The sequence below is a fragment of the Mytilus californianus genome, unplaced genomic scaffold (assembly GCF_021869535.1).
Source record: "Mytilus californianus isolate M0D057914Y unplaced genomic scaffold, xbMytCali1.0.p SCAF_9, whole genome shotgun sequence".
Taxonomy (NCBI): Eukaryota; Metazoa; Mollusca; class Bivalvia; order Mytilida; family Mytilidae; genus Mytilus; species Mytilus californianus.
This window is the reverse complement of record NW_026262745.1, coordinates 2,590,362-2,605,720: the sequence shown is the minus strand read 5'-3', so window position 1 is coordinate 2,605,720 and position 15,359 is coordinate 2,590,362. Positions and strand designations below refer to the sequence as shown.

The following is a 15,359-nucleotide window of genomic DNA, read 5'->3' as shown; positions in this document are numbered from 1 at the left end:
ACGGTACAGACACGGGATTTTTTTTATGACCACCCATGAACAGATCAATGTGTAGTGACATCACCACGTCAATAAAATTTGATTACGCAACGTCATTTGCGAGACATGTATAATCAATTCGTCGAATGCCATGGCAGACTGATTCGCGCCATAAATATTTCCCATATTCTGAAATGCCAAAGAATGGACTGCAGAAAAGAATTTAAAGCCCTAAAATTTAAACCCCATAATTACCAAAACACACTGTAATGGATGGGAAAGAGCCCAAATCAGAAGGTACAAAACAGAACTCCAAACATGCCCACAAAAATTGGTAGACCTTTCTGTTAATTGTTTAGGCGTTTGTTACAGGTCGTCATTGCTTTCGACGTCGATACATCCATTGATAAGAAGAAAACCAGAATTTGAGTGCATACCACATGATTTGAACATTAAACATGACGTAATCAATTCAACTTTCGAACTGAAAACCTTTTTTAGACAATACAATAATGAATGAAATTTATGTTTATACAATTATTTAAAAAAAATTGCATATTTGAAAAGGAGAATTTAAAATAATAATCTAGTGTTGCGTTTTTAAAGTCCGTCAGTATACTATACATTTGCGAAATCTAACATGGTTCATATCATTAACATGCATGTCCTTAACAGCAGGTTTCTTTGAAACTTAGCATTGTTCGATAAAATCAACACCAGTATAAGACTGATGCATACAAGCACCAGAACATAATTATGATTAACAAACAGTTGTTGTCTCAAATATCTATTTATGTTATGAGTTCTATTATTAGATTTAATTGATCGGGATGGAAATCTTTATATCTTAAGATACTATTGTACCTTGCCTTCTAGCAAGTATTTCTATGTGCATTTGGATTTGACTGCTTTTATTTATCAACAAATTAACATGTAGTTTAGGTCAAACAATTATTACCTACGATATGAATGAACAGAGGTGTTGGTACAATTAATGAGGATAGCAGCACAATATACCAAGACAAAGAGATTGACCGCAATCTGTACGTTCATCCACTTCAGTAATGAAAGATAATTTCGTATGCAATCTATAAATAAGTGAATTGACATTTATCCCAACATATACCAGACCAAACAGATAACAACACCTTAATTTGCATTTTCTTTTTAAAAAAAAGGTGCAGTTATTCCCGTTTTGTATAGAGAACTTCCAACAATTTTGATTCGAGTTCCACTACTAAAGCTTATGCAGACGAAATGCGCGTCTTGAGGACAAAATTATAATCCTTGTATCTTTAATGAGTTTTAACAACAACTGGATTGATGCCACTGCTGGTGGACGTTTAAATGTACTATTTATTATAAAATGTAAGATTATTTGAAAAACTAAGGTTTTTCTACCCCAAGACATCGATTGCCTTAGCTGTATTTAACATAACTTCGGAATTGTGTGTTTGTAATATTTCAACTTTCTATTTGATTTGGGTCTTCCAACTGCTTTAATTCGAGCACCACTGATGGGTTTATTGTAGAAGAAACTCATGTCTGGCGTACCAAGTTAATAGCCTAGTATCTTTAAAGAGTTTTCGTAAATATTCAATTATGAAGGCCGTCTTATTTAAGCTGTATTTTCCAAACACGCTCAACTATGGCAAACACTGAGTTGCCGAAATTCTTTATTTGAATATTGAAGCCTGGAACAATTTCAATATATTTTTAAGATTGTTCTACATTACACCGAACCAGTACTTGTAAAGGACAACTCTTTTTTCAATTCATAGTAAAGAGTTAAATTCGGGCTTTTGTAAATCAATTTAATTTGAACTGCAATTTGTCAAGTCCGTTTCACACAATCTAGCATTCAGGAATTTCGAATAAATTCTCTTCAAAAATATGGTGTGTGTGTCAAATCAGTGAAGTATAGTGAATCAAATAATACAAATAATCATTATGTAAGATTTGTAACGAATAGAAACTACCATTGATTGTTTTGATATGAGAAATTTACAGCTTCAGATTTATAAACTTTTCTCAGATTATCACAAATGTAACAGTAACACACTTTAAAAATTCTTGGTGGTCCATAATGAGGTAAAATTATAAAAAGACGTGTCACTCGAAATCAGTTGATGTTAAAGATAAAAGCAATAAGATTATTTCGATAACTTTACCTAGAGAAAACACATTCACACAGCTTACGTCAGTCTACGCTTCAATTCAAGTTAAATACGTCACTATAGCAGAATTCTCACGTAAATGTATCAATATTTTGATTTGATATGTATAAGGCAACGACCATTTAATCAATAAATGGAAAAGGAGTTGGGAGGAATGTGGGTGTTTGTGTCGTGTTTCATCATTTTTAAAAATGAAAATGAAAGACACATGCTAAGTCATCATAAAATTATTAAATGGGAGCAACGTCAGAAATTAAGGACGACAAATACTTACACTGGAGACAGGTATCTAAGATGAGTTTATTTACAACCACCAGGTCGATGTCACTCCTGGTGTAGATTTCCTCCTCGAGGATATCACCAGCCATGTAGTCAGCACATATGGTAATTATAAATTGTTTACAAAACTTTAAATCTTTCGAAATACTAAGGATTTTCTGCCCTAGGAATAGATTACCTGTATGTTGCAAAAACTTTTGGCATTTTGGGCCATCAATGGTCTTCAACTTCGTACTGTAGTTGGCCTTTATAACCTTTTTGATTCGAGCGTCACTGATGAGTTTTTTGTAGACTAAACGCGCGTCTGGCGTACAAAATCTTAATCCTGGTATCTATGATGAATTTATCTAGAAGGAATAGAATACAAATATTTTTCACACTTGTTTAATATTCTTCAATAATAACCGATTTATAAAAATCTAAATGTCAAATTCCGGAAATATTATAAATATTGGTTTTAACTTTTATTCGTTTATATGTTTCATATTTGTGTTGTTTCTATCATTTACTAGATGTAAAGAGATTTCTTTTTTAAAATATTTTGCAAAGTTATAAAAAAAAAACTTCCACCGTATTGTTACTGCTGCAAAAGAAAGACATGTCAATCAATGATATAAACTTTAGATTTCGAAGGTACCCGAAAAAGTAATCCAAGATAGAAGATATCATCACACTGTATTCATTTAAAACTGGTGAAAGAATGATTTACTTTTAATCAGTTTATTTGTAATTTGTAATCAAATGATAGTTACGTAGAACGAGGAATCAAGAACCTACGATTTTATTATTGCTTGTTGCATGTCATTCATGTTATATTATCTTGTGGAAATATCATTAAAACTGTCAGAAATGTACAAAATTGTGAATACGATTGCAAAAGACATAGCATTATCATTATGTAGGCACAACAGTCTTAATTGTTAATGATGATAGTTTGTTTATATTCCTACATGATGCTATATTTTATAAAGGAGAAGAAAAAAAAACACCACACACACAAGTTAGTTCCCCGTTATTCTAAAAACAAACACTGACGACACTGTTTAATTTTACCATGAATTAGACATCTAGGTTTAACATAAAGGCATTATCTGTTTAAATTTTTTAGTCAGTTGTGTTGTATGTCTGTGATGTATGTTTACACAGTTTTGGCTGCTGGATCCCAATTATTGTCACATTAATCTACTATGTCTGTTTTGGTTGCTCACCCAATTTTGTCAATATAACAGAACGTTACCATAAACAACTGTCACACAAGTGGGAGGTATAGCTAGCTATACAACCAGGTTTAACCCACCATTTTCTTTGGAAAATGTCTGTGCCAAATCAGGAATATGGTCATTGTTTTTAACTTGTTCCGTTGGTTGATAGCGTTTGATGTTGTCAGTTTTTTATGCACTTCCCCTATTTAATTTGCCTTGGAAATCAGAATTTTTGTTAAACTTTTTTTTTCCTCAGGCAAAGTTGACCCAAGATGGATTTGGATATTATTTTAGGTCCTTTTTGTTCATGTAGCTCTTCAACTGTTTCAGTTTTTATACATCCTTGGCTTTCAAATATTCGGCTTTGATCATTCCTGATGAAGGTAAATCCAGTAAAGCGCTTCGGAGGAATGAAAGTTATAAAGTGTAGTTTTCATTTTTTTTCGAAGAAGGACACGCCAAGGTCAAGGCGAAAAGATAAACAAATACTATAAAGAAACTTAAAGATAGAGCACATGCAAACCAGGAGTGAACTATGATGGTTCGAAATGAAAAACGCTCTATGCTCCTATCAAATTAACTTCAAAGACGATGAATAACTAAGGAAATAAATCTGACTTCATAAATGAATACATCTAGAAAAAATGCACATAAAAAATCCACGAAAAACACTGTCATGCCAATGCGTGTGTCAGATTTATGGTATCAGTTCCGTCTTCAAATAAATATTTATTCATGTTTTCATGATTTTAATCTTCTGAATGGATTTATGAGGTTTGAACATTAGTGAACTACTGTTGTCTCTAATTCATACATGCAAGTTCATTCATGAATCTTATCATATTTACTTTGCTTTCATTAGTAGAAGCTTATACCAAGCAAATAGACACAAAATTTATGCGGTTCCATATATTTATAAGAAAGTGTAGACATGTCAAATTTGTCGTCACTGTGACATCCTAAGCATGTCAAAATTTATGTTTGATTTTATTTACTTAACATAGCTGGACGTTATTTATATAGTTAATTGTAAGATATAAGCTAAGCAACAGTCTTGCGAAACAATGTATTTGATTAAAATCAACGAATTTGTATCATTTTTTGTTATGTCTTTTTTTATTACCCTTGATGCTCATATCTTAACATCTTTTAACACTAATGGCAAAACCTTTTTGGAATTTGTTTAATGTCGTGAAAAAATCTAAAGATATAATTTGTTAGAATACTTTTCTTGATTTTCGAATTCAAAGGTCCACATAAATGTTCGTTCATCATACATTCTCTTTTGTTAAGTAAATTCAATGTGAGTATTGTTCTATAATTTTCTGAACTGAGCATAAGTATTTAAACTAGCATGTCAAATCTGGCTACAAAAGCATGATAAATATTAAAGATTAAACCAATAACTTTTTTTAATATACTTTTAGGTCTTTTCTTCGGGTATATTTGAAATGGCGATTTTATCAATATACAACGGAAATGGAAGGCGTTCTGATGGACATTGTTGTGTTGGTTCAAATGAATATTGTAATGATCAGTGTCGAACTTTTGTAACCGCGTGCCTCCTACAACATACAACAAAGGTGCCTGAATTACCTGAGTGTATTTTTGGAAATTCCAGTACTGATGTTTTAGGAGGCAATGTTGTACTCTCAAAAACACTAAACGATATTGAATTGTCAACTTTAATGATAAGATTCCAGTTTTCATGGCCTGTAAGTATATTTAGTTTACCAAAATTGTTTAAATTTAATGAAAATAAAATCATTCTCATATGCATTGTTCATGTTAAAAATGGAAAGTGGAAAAATGGAACATTTTATCAGAATTATATATGTTGTGGGGAAGTCTTTGTTGATTCTAATTCAAAAACGATTATGTTCGTGTATCTGACGTTTTTGTAAGTAATTACAGAAACAAGGGTTTTCTTTTCATGTTATTAACCAGCCTATTTCACCTGTTTTGTTTGGCGTTTCCTCTACTTTGTACCGCTACTTGAGTTATCGACGACACAAAATGTATACATTATATTATCAGCATACAGTTGTATCTTTCAAATAAACCTCTTGAGCTGCTGTTGAATTGACAGAATATAGTTAATCGAACTTTATGAACTTTTAACCATAAAGTAGTAGTTAATTGCTAAATTTTACCCTCCCCACTTGAAGATGACTTTCGTGAATGTCATGTTAAATATAAATATATTGGAAGATAAAGTATCTATCGTATATAGATTCATCAAGAGGGCATCATGTGTATCTCAATTTAAAAATGCTTCAAGATGAAGGTTGTTCAGTTCACTGAATATCGTACGTGCCTGTAGTCAACTATAATGATATATTGAATATTTTATTTTATTTACACGGAAGTAAATTATGTAATTATTGCTTTATAATTGACTGATGAAAAATCCAGACGAGACATTGCGTTGATATTAATCAAGGGTAGATTAGATGATATAATAACTATTCATATCAAATTTTAAATGTACACTTTTTTCACGATTAAAACAGATTAAAATATTTGCGTAACCTATTAAGTCCGCTCTTAAATTTGCAAACCTTTGGACAGCGACTGAGAAAGTGATGTGTATGATAAATTATAGTCATATCATGTCAACCATGATACATCATTTCAGATTAAAAAATTAGTGTATATCATATTAAGTTATACTGAACAAATATTGGCATAAAAATGCATGTTTCCCATTAAAATAAAGTAGTGTAATGGCATTCAAATGCCAATCAAAACAACAGGATACTTGTAATTTCGCATACACGGTAGTTGTGACAGTTTCTTTATTTGATTGATTTTAAAAGATAAGTTTTTAGAACGAAAGCAACAGTTAAAGTGTATGAAAACATTTTCATTATCGGCTGTGGTGAGAGTCTGCGACTTCTTATCAGGACAGAGAGCTTTCGCTCAATACTTGAAAGGAAAACGGCTTGTATTGATCTTTTTATAACATATTTTCAATACTAGAAATGTGTTACAAAATATAAACTACCGTACGCTATTTTGTAGAAACTGTTTCCGTATTTCTATATTGACGTTTCCAAAATTCGTTTTTGCCAATCTCGGGCAATGTCAATTGAAAGTCAACAGCAGTATGTTTGTGTAGACATTTAAGTCTTAACTCGTTACAGTTTACTCAGGTATTTTTTTTAATTGTATATTAAGTCATAGACATGACGTAAAAGATACCAAAGGGATATTCAAACTCTTAAGTCGAACACAAACTGACAATGCCATATTAAAAAAGACCAAAGACAAACAATAGTACACAAAATAACATAGAAAACTTAAGACCAAGTAACGGGAACCCCACTGCTGATAGCTGATATTATATTGAAATTGTCTACTTTGCATGGCAAGCTTTTAATAACAACAGTATAATTTTTTCAATTTTGTAAAATATTGTTATCTTGAAACAATGGTCTACATTCTATGGAATCCTGTATGCATACTTTTTGACGGCATCAAAAAATAAAGAACTTTGTAATTTTAAAGGGAACCAAAATGTGTAGAATAGTAATCTTCTTAAGAAAATTACATGTGCCAACTTGCTATGATCCTACGTATTCCTACGCAAGGCTGTACGGAGACGTACATTTTTATATATCATCATCTTTTCTGTCTCTGGTTAATAGTTTCATTGACAATAAAAGAGAGGCGAAAGATACCAAAGGGACATTCAAACTCATAAGTAAAAATAAACTGACAAGACCATGACCAACAGACAAGCAACAGTACACAGCATAGAAAACTAAAGACTGAGCAACACGAACCCCACCAAAAAACTGGGGGTGATCTCAGGTACTCCGGAAGGGTAAGCAGATCCTTCTCCACATGTGGCACCCGTCGTGTTGCTCATGTTATTACAAAAATGGTAATAAGTCTAATTCGGTAGGTCACATTCGGGAAAAAAGGGGACGGGATTGTAGTTACGATAATTGGAACATATCCGCTATCATCTGTGAAACGGATATTCCATAACGGTCAACCAACTCGTGATGGCGTCCGTAAAATTTACGAAGTGATGATTTCAACTTCACCACTTGGAACTCTTGGTTTAATAGCTTCTTTGTCAGCAGCAACCCTCTACCAAGGAACTCATGATAGGAAATACAAGCCCTGGAATATCGTGGTACTATAACTACATGTCCCAACTCAAAATGAAGAACACTTGACCAACGAAGATGTTTATGTTTGCAATCATGCAGCTTTGGTCAGACAGTATTTCGCACTTTTTCGTCCGTATGACGGAGGCAAAATATATATAACTTTAAAGGCTAGAAATCGCCCTTTAGAATTTATTTCTAATTGGCTGAAACTACAAAGACCGTTTTCAGAAAATGCCACAGCGGGTGATATTAAATGTTAAAGAAACAGTTTTTTTTACAAAAGAATACGGACGATATTATCCCTTGTCGTTTTTTGAATACTGTAAATACAGAAATTATTGCGAGAATAATTATTGCAATTTCATGAAAATCTGCATATAGATATATAGATGTATAATATATCAGATAGAGAGATCTTATTATTGCGATATTCACCAAGTCGCATTAATAAAAACCTCGCAATAATTTCTGAATGTACAGTTTATTAGAGCCTTTCGTCAGTGGTGCTTACATAATACTATTACTTTTGTTATTCCTAAACGTGAAGCCCGATGCCCAGTAAACGAGGCCAAGGTAGGCAACTGACACTGAAACCTTTGGAAAACAGCTGATATAAATTAGATAAACCACAGCAATTTTGTGTAAGATAATTGTTCAATGTTGTTATGTCTGCAATAAAATCAAAACTTGGTAACATCATTGGTATTTGAACTTTCATCAGCACTGTAAACTATATTGTCCTTTTCTAGATGGGGATATTTCAATTTTCTGGTTATAACTGATAAATTAGTTATTCAGGAATTTCGTTACGACAATTTATTGAACACCTTTAGTAAATTGTTTCATAGATACCATGATTTGTTAAAAAGTTTCGTCGTATCTGTAGAAACGTTATAACAAATCGAAATTCACTGTGACATTTTCTTTTTCTTTTCTTTTTGTTTCTATACAGCCTGTCAATTTAGACATGAAACCATGTAATTCTTTGAATAAACATATTCTTAAAGGTTATCAGTTTATAGTAACATCTTTTAGTATTGTCTTCATTGGTATTTACATTGATTTTGTTTAATATGTATTGTTATACAATTTTGAACGTTTATGGTCCTGTCGATAATTTTATTTTCGCATTAAACAAGTTCATGCCTTTCTCTGATTATTTATAATGGCTATCACACTGCACAAATCTGTTGGATAAATACTGATTTATATTTATGACTGGGGACACATGGTTTATTTGACAATTTTAATTGACTTTGAACTCCCTTTCAGTAACTACGAGAACTCTGAAATCGAAACCTTGTATTTTGTGTCAGTCGGCATTCCTATTGGAACGAACTAAGCGCTTCTCCTTGCCGACCTCTTCTTATTTCCATATGAGTCTGAGTTCCTTGAGACACTTGTCAAAAACAAGAAGATCATAGAAGCCAGGTCATTTAATTTCACATTCAGATATATTGATGATGTTCTTTCCTTTAACAATCTAAACTTTTCGGATTGGGTTCCATTGATATATCCTCCAGAACTAGACATTGAAGAAACAACAGACACGGCTTCCTCCGCCTCGTTTTTATACTAATATCTCGATTTTGACATAAGCGGTCATCTAAGTACCAGAATCGATGACAAACGAGACGAATTATAAATTTTCCACACATTAGCAGCAACTCATTCGGTATTCAAGAGATTGCAGCTGCTACACAGACTTTATAAAACGTCACCAGTGTCTGAGTAGTAAGTTGATGAACCAGGGTTATGTCAACGAACGTCTCTACCTTTTTCTAACACAGTTCATCGGAAGATACCAAGACCTTGTTATATTGTTAAATATTCCGTATCAACTTCACAAATAATACATGATGGTCTTCAAGTATAGAAACTAGTTACTGACGTTGTTTATCATCTTAATAACGTCTTTTAGTGTTCTTTTCATTTGTCTTTGTATATTGTTAACCTTTTGCTGTTTAGTGCATTTCTGGTAATATCCTTTTTGCGTGGCTCGGTATTTATACATCCCGCCATTTGGTTATTGTGCTATGATCATTTTTTTTTGTATTTCTTGTCTTTCATTTTTGCTTATATGCTTTGTCTATAGAGTGTCTATATGTTATTTTGTTTTTCTTTGTTGGAATAGTTTTTATAGTGATTAAGTTTATAACACAATGTTGACTGCTGCACCCCAATTTTTAACATTTTTATGTCTGTTTGTTTTGCTCACACATTGTTGTCAATATAATGGAATTCTATGCGACTGTCATACAAGTAAGAGGTGTAGCTAGCTATAAAACAAGGTTTAATCCACCATTTTCTACTCATGGAAGTGCCTGTACCAAGTCAGGAATATGACAGTTCTTTTCCATTCGTTTGATGTGTTTGAGCTTTTGATTTTGCCATTTGATCAGTGACTTTCCGTTTTGAATTTTCCTTGGAGTTTGGTATTTTTGTATTTTACTATTTGTTAATGTTGTGATTTTGCTTAGTGCCAATCTGATGAATCAAGCCCTTCCAAACAGATGTTCACAGTTTTTTCTTCAGTTCTGCTATTACATAATTGTCCCAGGTTAGGGAGAGGGCAGATTGCTCACAAACATGATTAATCCCTCCACAATCATTGTATCTATATATGTCTGTCCCAAGAAAGGAGACTGTAATTCAGTGGTTGTCGTTGGTTGGTGTTTACAATATTTGTTTCTCGTTGTTAGCATGGATAAGCCGTTGGTTTTCTAGTTTGAATTATTTCACATTTTTCATGTCGGGGCAATTTGAAGCTTACTATACGTATGGGTTTTGCTCATTGTTGAAGGCAGTACAATGACCTACAGTTATATATTTTTACTTCATTTGGAATATGGTGCATATTTGTCTAATTGGCAACCTTACCACTTCTACTTATCTTTATACATATTTTACTTCATGAGCAACAACTCTTACCCATGTACTCGAAAAGGAGAGTCCCCATCATAGGCTTGGCTGTGATTGTATCGACATAACAGTAAGGAGATTACCCAACAAAGGCTTGGCTGTTAATGTATCAACACAGAATAGTGAGCTTCTTGTTGTATATCTTGCTTCCCACTTATTTAGCAATCATCGCGTACTTGACTTATTTATTATATTTATAAACTTACATACAAATTTTTGTACCTTACATCAATTGCTTGTATTGAAGACATAAACAAGGTTACGTAGGATCATATTAAACAATTATCTGTAAAAGATTTACTCAAAGTCTGGCTATCTGGTAATGTAGTTCTACAAGGGTCTGCGAAATGATTTTAAAATTATTTTTATAATGAGTTGTGTTGTTTTACAGGCTGTGTTTACATTGGTAGTAGATGTAAGACATGATAATGATAATCACCTTTCACAAAACGGTAAGGATAATTCATTTGTATCAATACTCTATTTACATTACTAAACTATCCTTGCATAAAGATTGAAATTATCGTGACATCTTTTATACATTCGAGTGATATACAATTCTATATATCATAAAAAAATACACTATTGTTTCATTGTTTAAGTAGTTACTTCCTGAAACAGGTTACCTCAGTACAACGGATAAACATAATTCAATTCTTCTCAAACATATCCGATGATTCACCATAACGCAAGTAAGAATCTTTTTTCATTTTCCTCGGCAAATACCTCTACCAGATCAGGAATATGACTATTGTTTTACATTCGTTCCATTGGTTGATATAGTCTTACTTTTGATTTTTTTCAGCTTTTATGGACTTTCCCCTTTTTGAGTTGACCTTGGAGTTCGTAATTTTTGTTAATACTTTTTTTGCAGAGTAGACTATTTTATACAGTTTCCCGGTTTGTCGTTTCCCTTTAACTTCCATCAAATAGATATCTTTTTTTAAACATTTATGCTATCTGTTTCATCCATATTTTAGATTCATCTCAACTTATTCTACGTAGCATTGTAAGTGAGACTATATATCCGCCGTCGTTTTGGTACAGCCAGACAACAACGGGAGAAGACAAATCAATACAGTATACATACAGAGTAATATGTGACGACAACTATTATGGAGCCGGATGTGAAGTGTTCTGTAGATCAAGAAATGATAGCTTTGGACATTATGTATGTGACCAAGATGGTACTAAGCTGTGTCTTCCTGGATGGGAAGGCGAATTCTGTCAAACAGGTATATATTTTGACATCGACAAGTACAATTGTGGCGAAAAAGTTACACTGCGGATTCATTATTTTTCCTTGTATACCAATTTTCGTCGATATCTTCGGTTTAAGTAAAAAACGAATCTAAATGTTAAAAAAACACACATTTTCTAAAGGTTTGTTTGCAGAATTTGGAAAATCAAGAAAATCAAATATCTACGAAAATACAATATTTCCTCACTACAAGAAGATTGGTTTCCACGAAAATAAATAAATCTACAGTATGTTGCATTCGCACATAATATAAAAGTAATACCATGTTTAAATGACTGGTTCTTTCAAGCTGTGTTTTGGTGTTTTGGTTAAGGACGGAAAGGAAGGGTTACTAAAGTATATCTTGCTGGTGATAGTTTTATAAATCAATTCTTCGATCATTTAACGGACGCCGTCATGATTCATGTCGCAGATGACAAGTGATATGTTCCATCTGTTGTAGCCAATTTCTGCCGTCCTCTTTTCATTGTGTATGACTATCAACGAATGCTACTAATTTACGGACATAACGACGATTTTCACTGGTGGGGCAGGAACTGCTAACCTTTCGGGAACACTTGAGTTCTGCTCAATGTTTTCACATGGATTCGTTTCACTTTTGCTTTAGTTTTTGGTGTTGAATTTATTGATGTTTTATCTTTCAGTGTGCATTTTTTTTTATATATATATGGTCTAGTGTAAACTTTCACCATCTATTATGAACTAAAGTTAGATAATTAACATAAACCGATTGTTTTTAAATTTGGTAATATATTTGTGTACTGTATATCATCAACGAATATGACTCACCAATCAATGGAATTTAACAAGAGTATCATCACGGGTATCACTAGTAGAGCAAAAAATTCTGATCCTTCCAAAATACCTGCGTTCATTCAAGATTTTGGTTGGATCGTGTTATTTCATTCTTTAGTTTTTTGTTTTTAGTTTTGTTGACTTTTGCTTGTCTTTTCTTCGGCATTCGGATTTTGATGTCGCCCTTTTGATATCTTCTTATCTTCATTTAATGAAATAAAATATATTAAGAATGAAATTGAAATAAAAGTGCTCCATATTTTGTTGGCATACAATTTGGTTATCACATGACATCAAAAGAACACTTCCGGTGAAGTCCGTTAGCGCTAAACATTTTTTTTGCTTTCTGTACGCTTCAGGGTTTGTTAAAATCTGACAGAGAGTAACTTTAAAGGTAGGTGGTTTGCTGATTTTATATTCAATTTGATAAAATTAATTAGTTACCTCTAACAAATTCAATTTGACAACGCCTTCAAAGGCAATAGATTTAGAAGTCTGATGCAATTGTTATGGAATTCGTTTTGTCATGTTCTACATTTCTCTTTAAATCTATATGACTAATAATCTAGGTTTTACTTGACTGATATACTCGAAGTGAAATAACTTAAAAAGAGTTATATCAAGTCACGTTTCGTCAAGTCATTACAACGTTAAATCATTATTAAAACAATATAATATGTTTTAGAAATTGAATAACATTTTGATATTAAAAGAGTTGTATGCGCCAATAAAACTGCAGATACAACCGCCGAACCATAATTCCGACAATCCTTCTTATCCCCGAATTAGTATATTTCTCGGATTTTGATTTTTTAATGGCCGTCGTTAAAAAACCCATAGCCCCGGGTGTTATTAAACCATATACCCGGGCGTTGCTACCCATTACCCCGTGGAACTTCGCTCGCGTTTTCCTTAGTTTCGTGGTTGTTCCTAGTGGAAAATTGAATTATATTGATTATCCATGATGTCTGTAATCAAACATACAATCCACTAACGATTTTACCCTATTATGCCGATCATTGACATTCATTTTTAGTAAAATGCATCACTTGGCTACCACGTCGGGACTACTGACCTAGTTTTGCAAATGCCCTACGTTGGCGTTACGTCGTCTATGACATAACGTTTGCGACATTGAGCGCCAAGTTTGATTTATTCTAGTTTCTCTGTCTCTGGATTACAAACGTCTTATATATGACTAACAGTAGGATTCTACCAAAGATAGTAAATACCCTACACCCCGTACAAATTATGTCAAATTTCCAATTTCAATCAAACTTTTATAAATAATAAAAATAAACGTTGTTTTCACGTAACAACTTGTGTCCGAATTTCCCTAAACATCGCCCGATTCGGACCAAGGCTGGGGATAAATTCGTTATCTACGTTTATATCCGTAGATATGAGTATTTTAACATCATCCAGTACCCTGTACATCATTCGGCTTCGCCTCAAGGTGTACAGGGGTACTTCAGGGTATTAAAATACCCATATCTACGGAATTGAACGTAGATAACTTATAAGCTATATAATGTACACGGAATGTTAGCCAATGATATCCAGAGAGACGAACAACTTGCATCAACATTTTTGCAGTCGAAAGAAACTGGGGAAGTCTTTATAAAATTCTTTTTGAAATGTTTGGGCCGAGAGAAAAAAAATCTGTGTTTCCGGTAACCCGACCGACCCTGTTTTTTAGCCCCGACCCTAATTTTTTTATTGGATCTTCAGAAAAAAAAAAAAAAAAATTTGTATCAACCGACCCTGTTTTTGACACAGGCTTCTTTTAATCGACATTATTATTTATCTAACTGCACAGAAAGCCAGTAAAACATTTTATTTATGTCAAAAGGTATTCCAAATAGGTTAAAATCCAAGAAATTTGCACAGCAGGTGCTTCAAAAACATTGCAAATGGCCGCACTTCCGGTATTTGAAACTAATTACGGACACGGACTTGGAAAAACCATGATAATTTTCCGAATTTCGTTTACAATGTCAAAAAAAAAAAAAAAAAAAAAAAAAAATCCGACCTACCGACCCTATTTGACAAAATGATGTTACCGGAAACACAGATTTTTTTTTTAGGCCTTATTGCTTTTTATAGACTATTTAAACAATGTTAAAGAATAATGTTGGTCATAACTTCATGTCTGTATGATGACGATTTTCTTGTGCACGACACGTAGATATGAAAGCCTTCAACTTGATATATCTATCCCTGTATACATCCCTTCAGTATCTTCCACCTGCACCAGCACTCGATTCTAAAAGTTTGGAAAGACAAAAGTATAAAATGTTTGAGAGCATAAAACCAATAAGACCTGAACAGAGCAACCAAAACCAACTTCGTATGAGGGAGTTGCATCTTGATAAATTAATGTTTTGAATGGTGTTCGTTTTATATGCATTTGTGTTAAAATTAGAAATCTGTTTTAAATCATTCAAGCCAAGACGGATGAAAGACAAACATTGTAAATGTGTTTATTTTTTTATAGCAATGTGTTGGGATAGATGTAATATGTCACACGGATTCTGTTATGAACCATTTCAATGCAGGTTTGTTTATATCTTAAAGATAATACATAATTGTATAAAACATTTAATCTTTCAACAATAAA

At 32.8% G+C, this 15,359-nt stretch overlaps 1 protein-coding gene across 1 annotated transcript in view; it reads left to right on the top strand.

Annotated features, from left to right (window-relative positions):
• The window catches only part of LOC127714816 (protein jagged-1a-like), a 45,280-nt gene that overhangs the window by 25,758 nt on the left and 4,163 nt on the right, over window positions 1–15,359 (top strand). Inside the window, exons 3-6 of the mRNA XM_052220847.1 lie at window positions 5,065–5,352; window positions 11,075–11,135; window positions 11,664–11,918; window positions 15,237–15,297. Coding sequence (XP_052076807.1) covers window positions 5,065–5,352; window positions 11,075–11,135; window positions 11,664–11,918; window positions 15,237–15,297 — 665 coding nt within the window. The remainder of the gene's footprint in view (window positions 1–5,064; window positions 5,353–11,074; window positions 11,136–11,663; window positions 11,919–15,236; window positions 15,298–15,359) is intronic.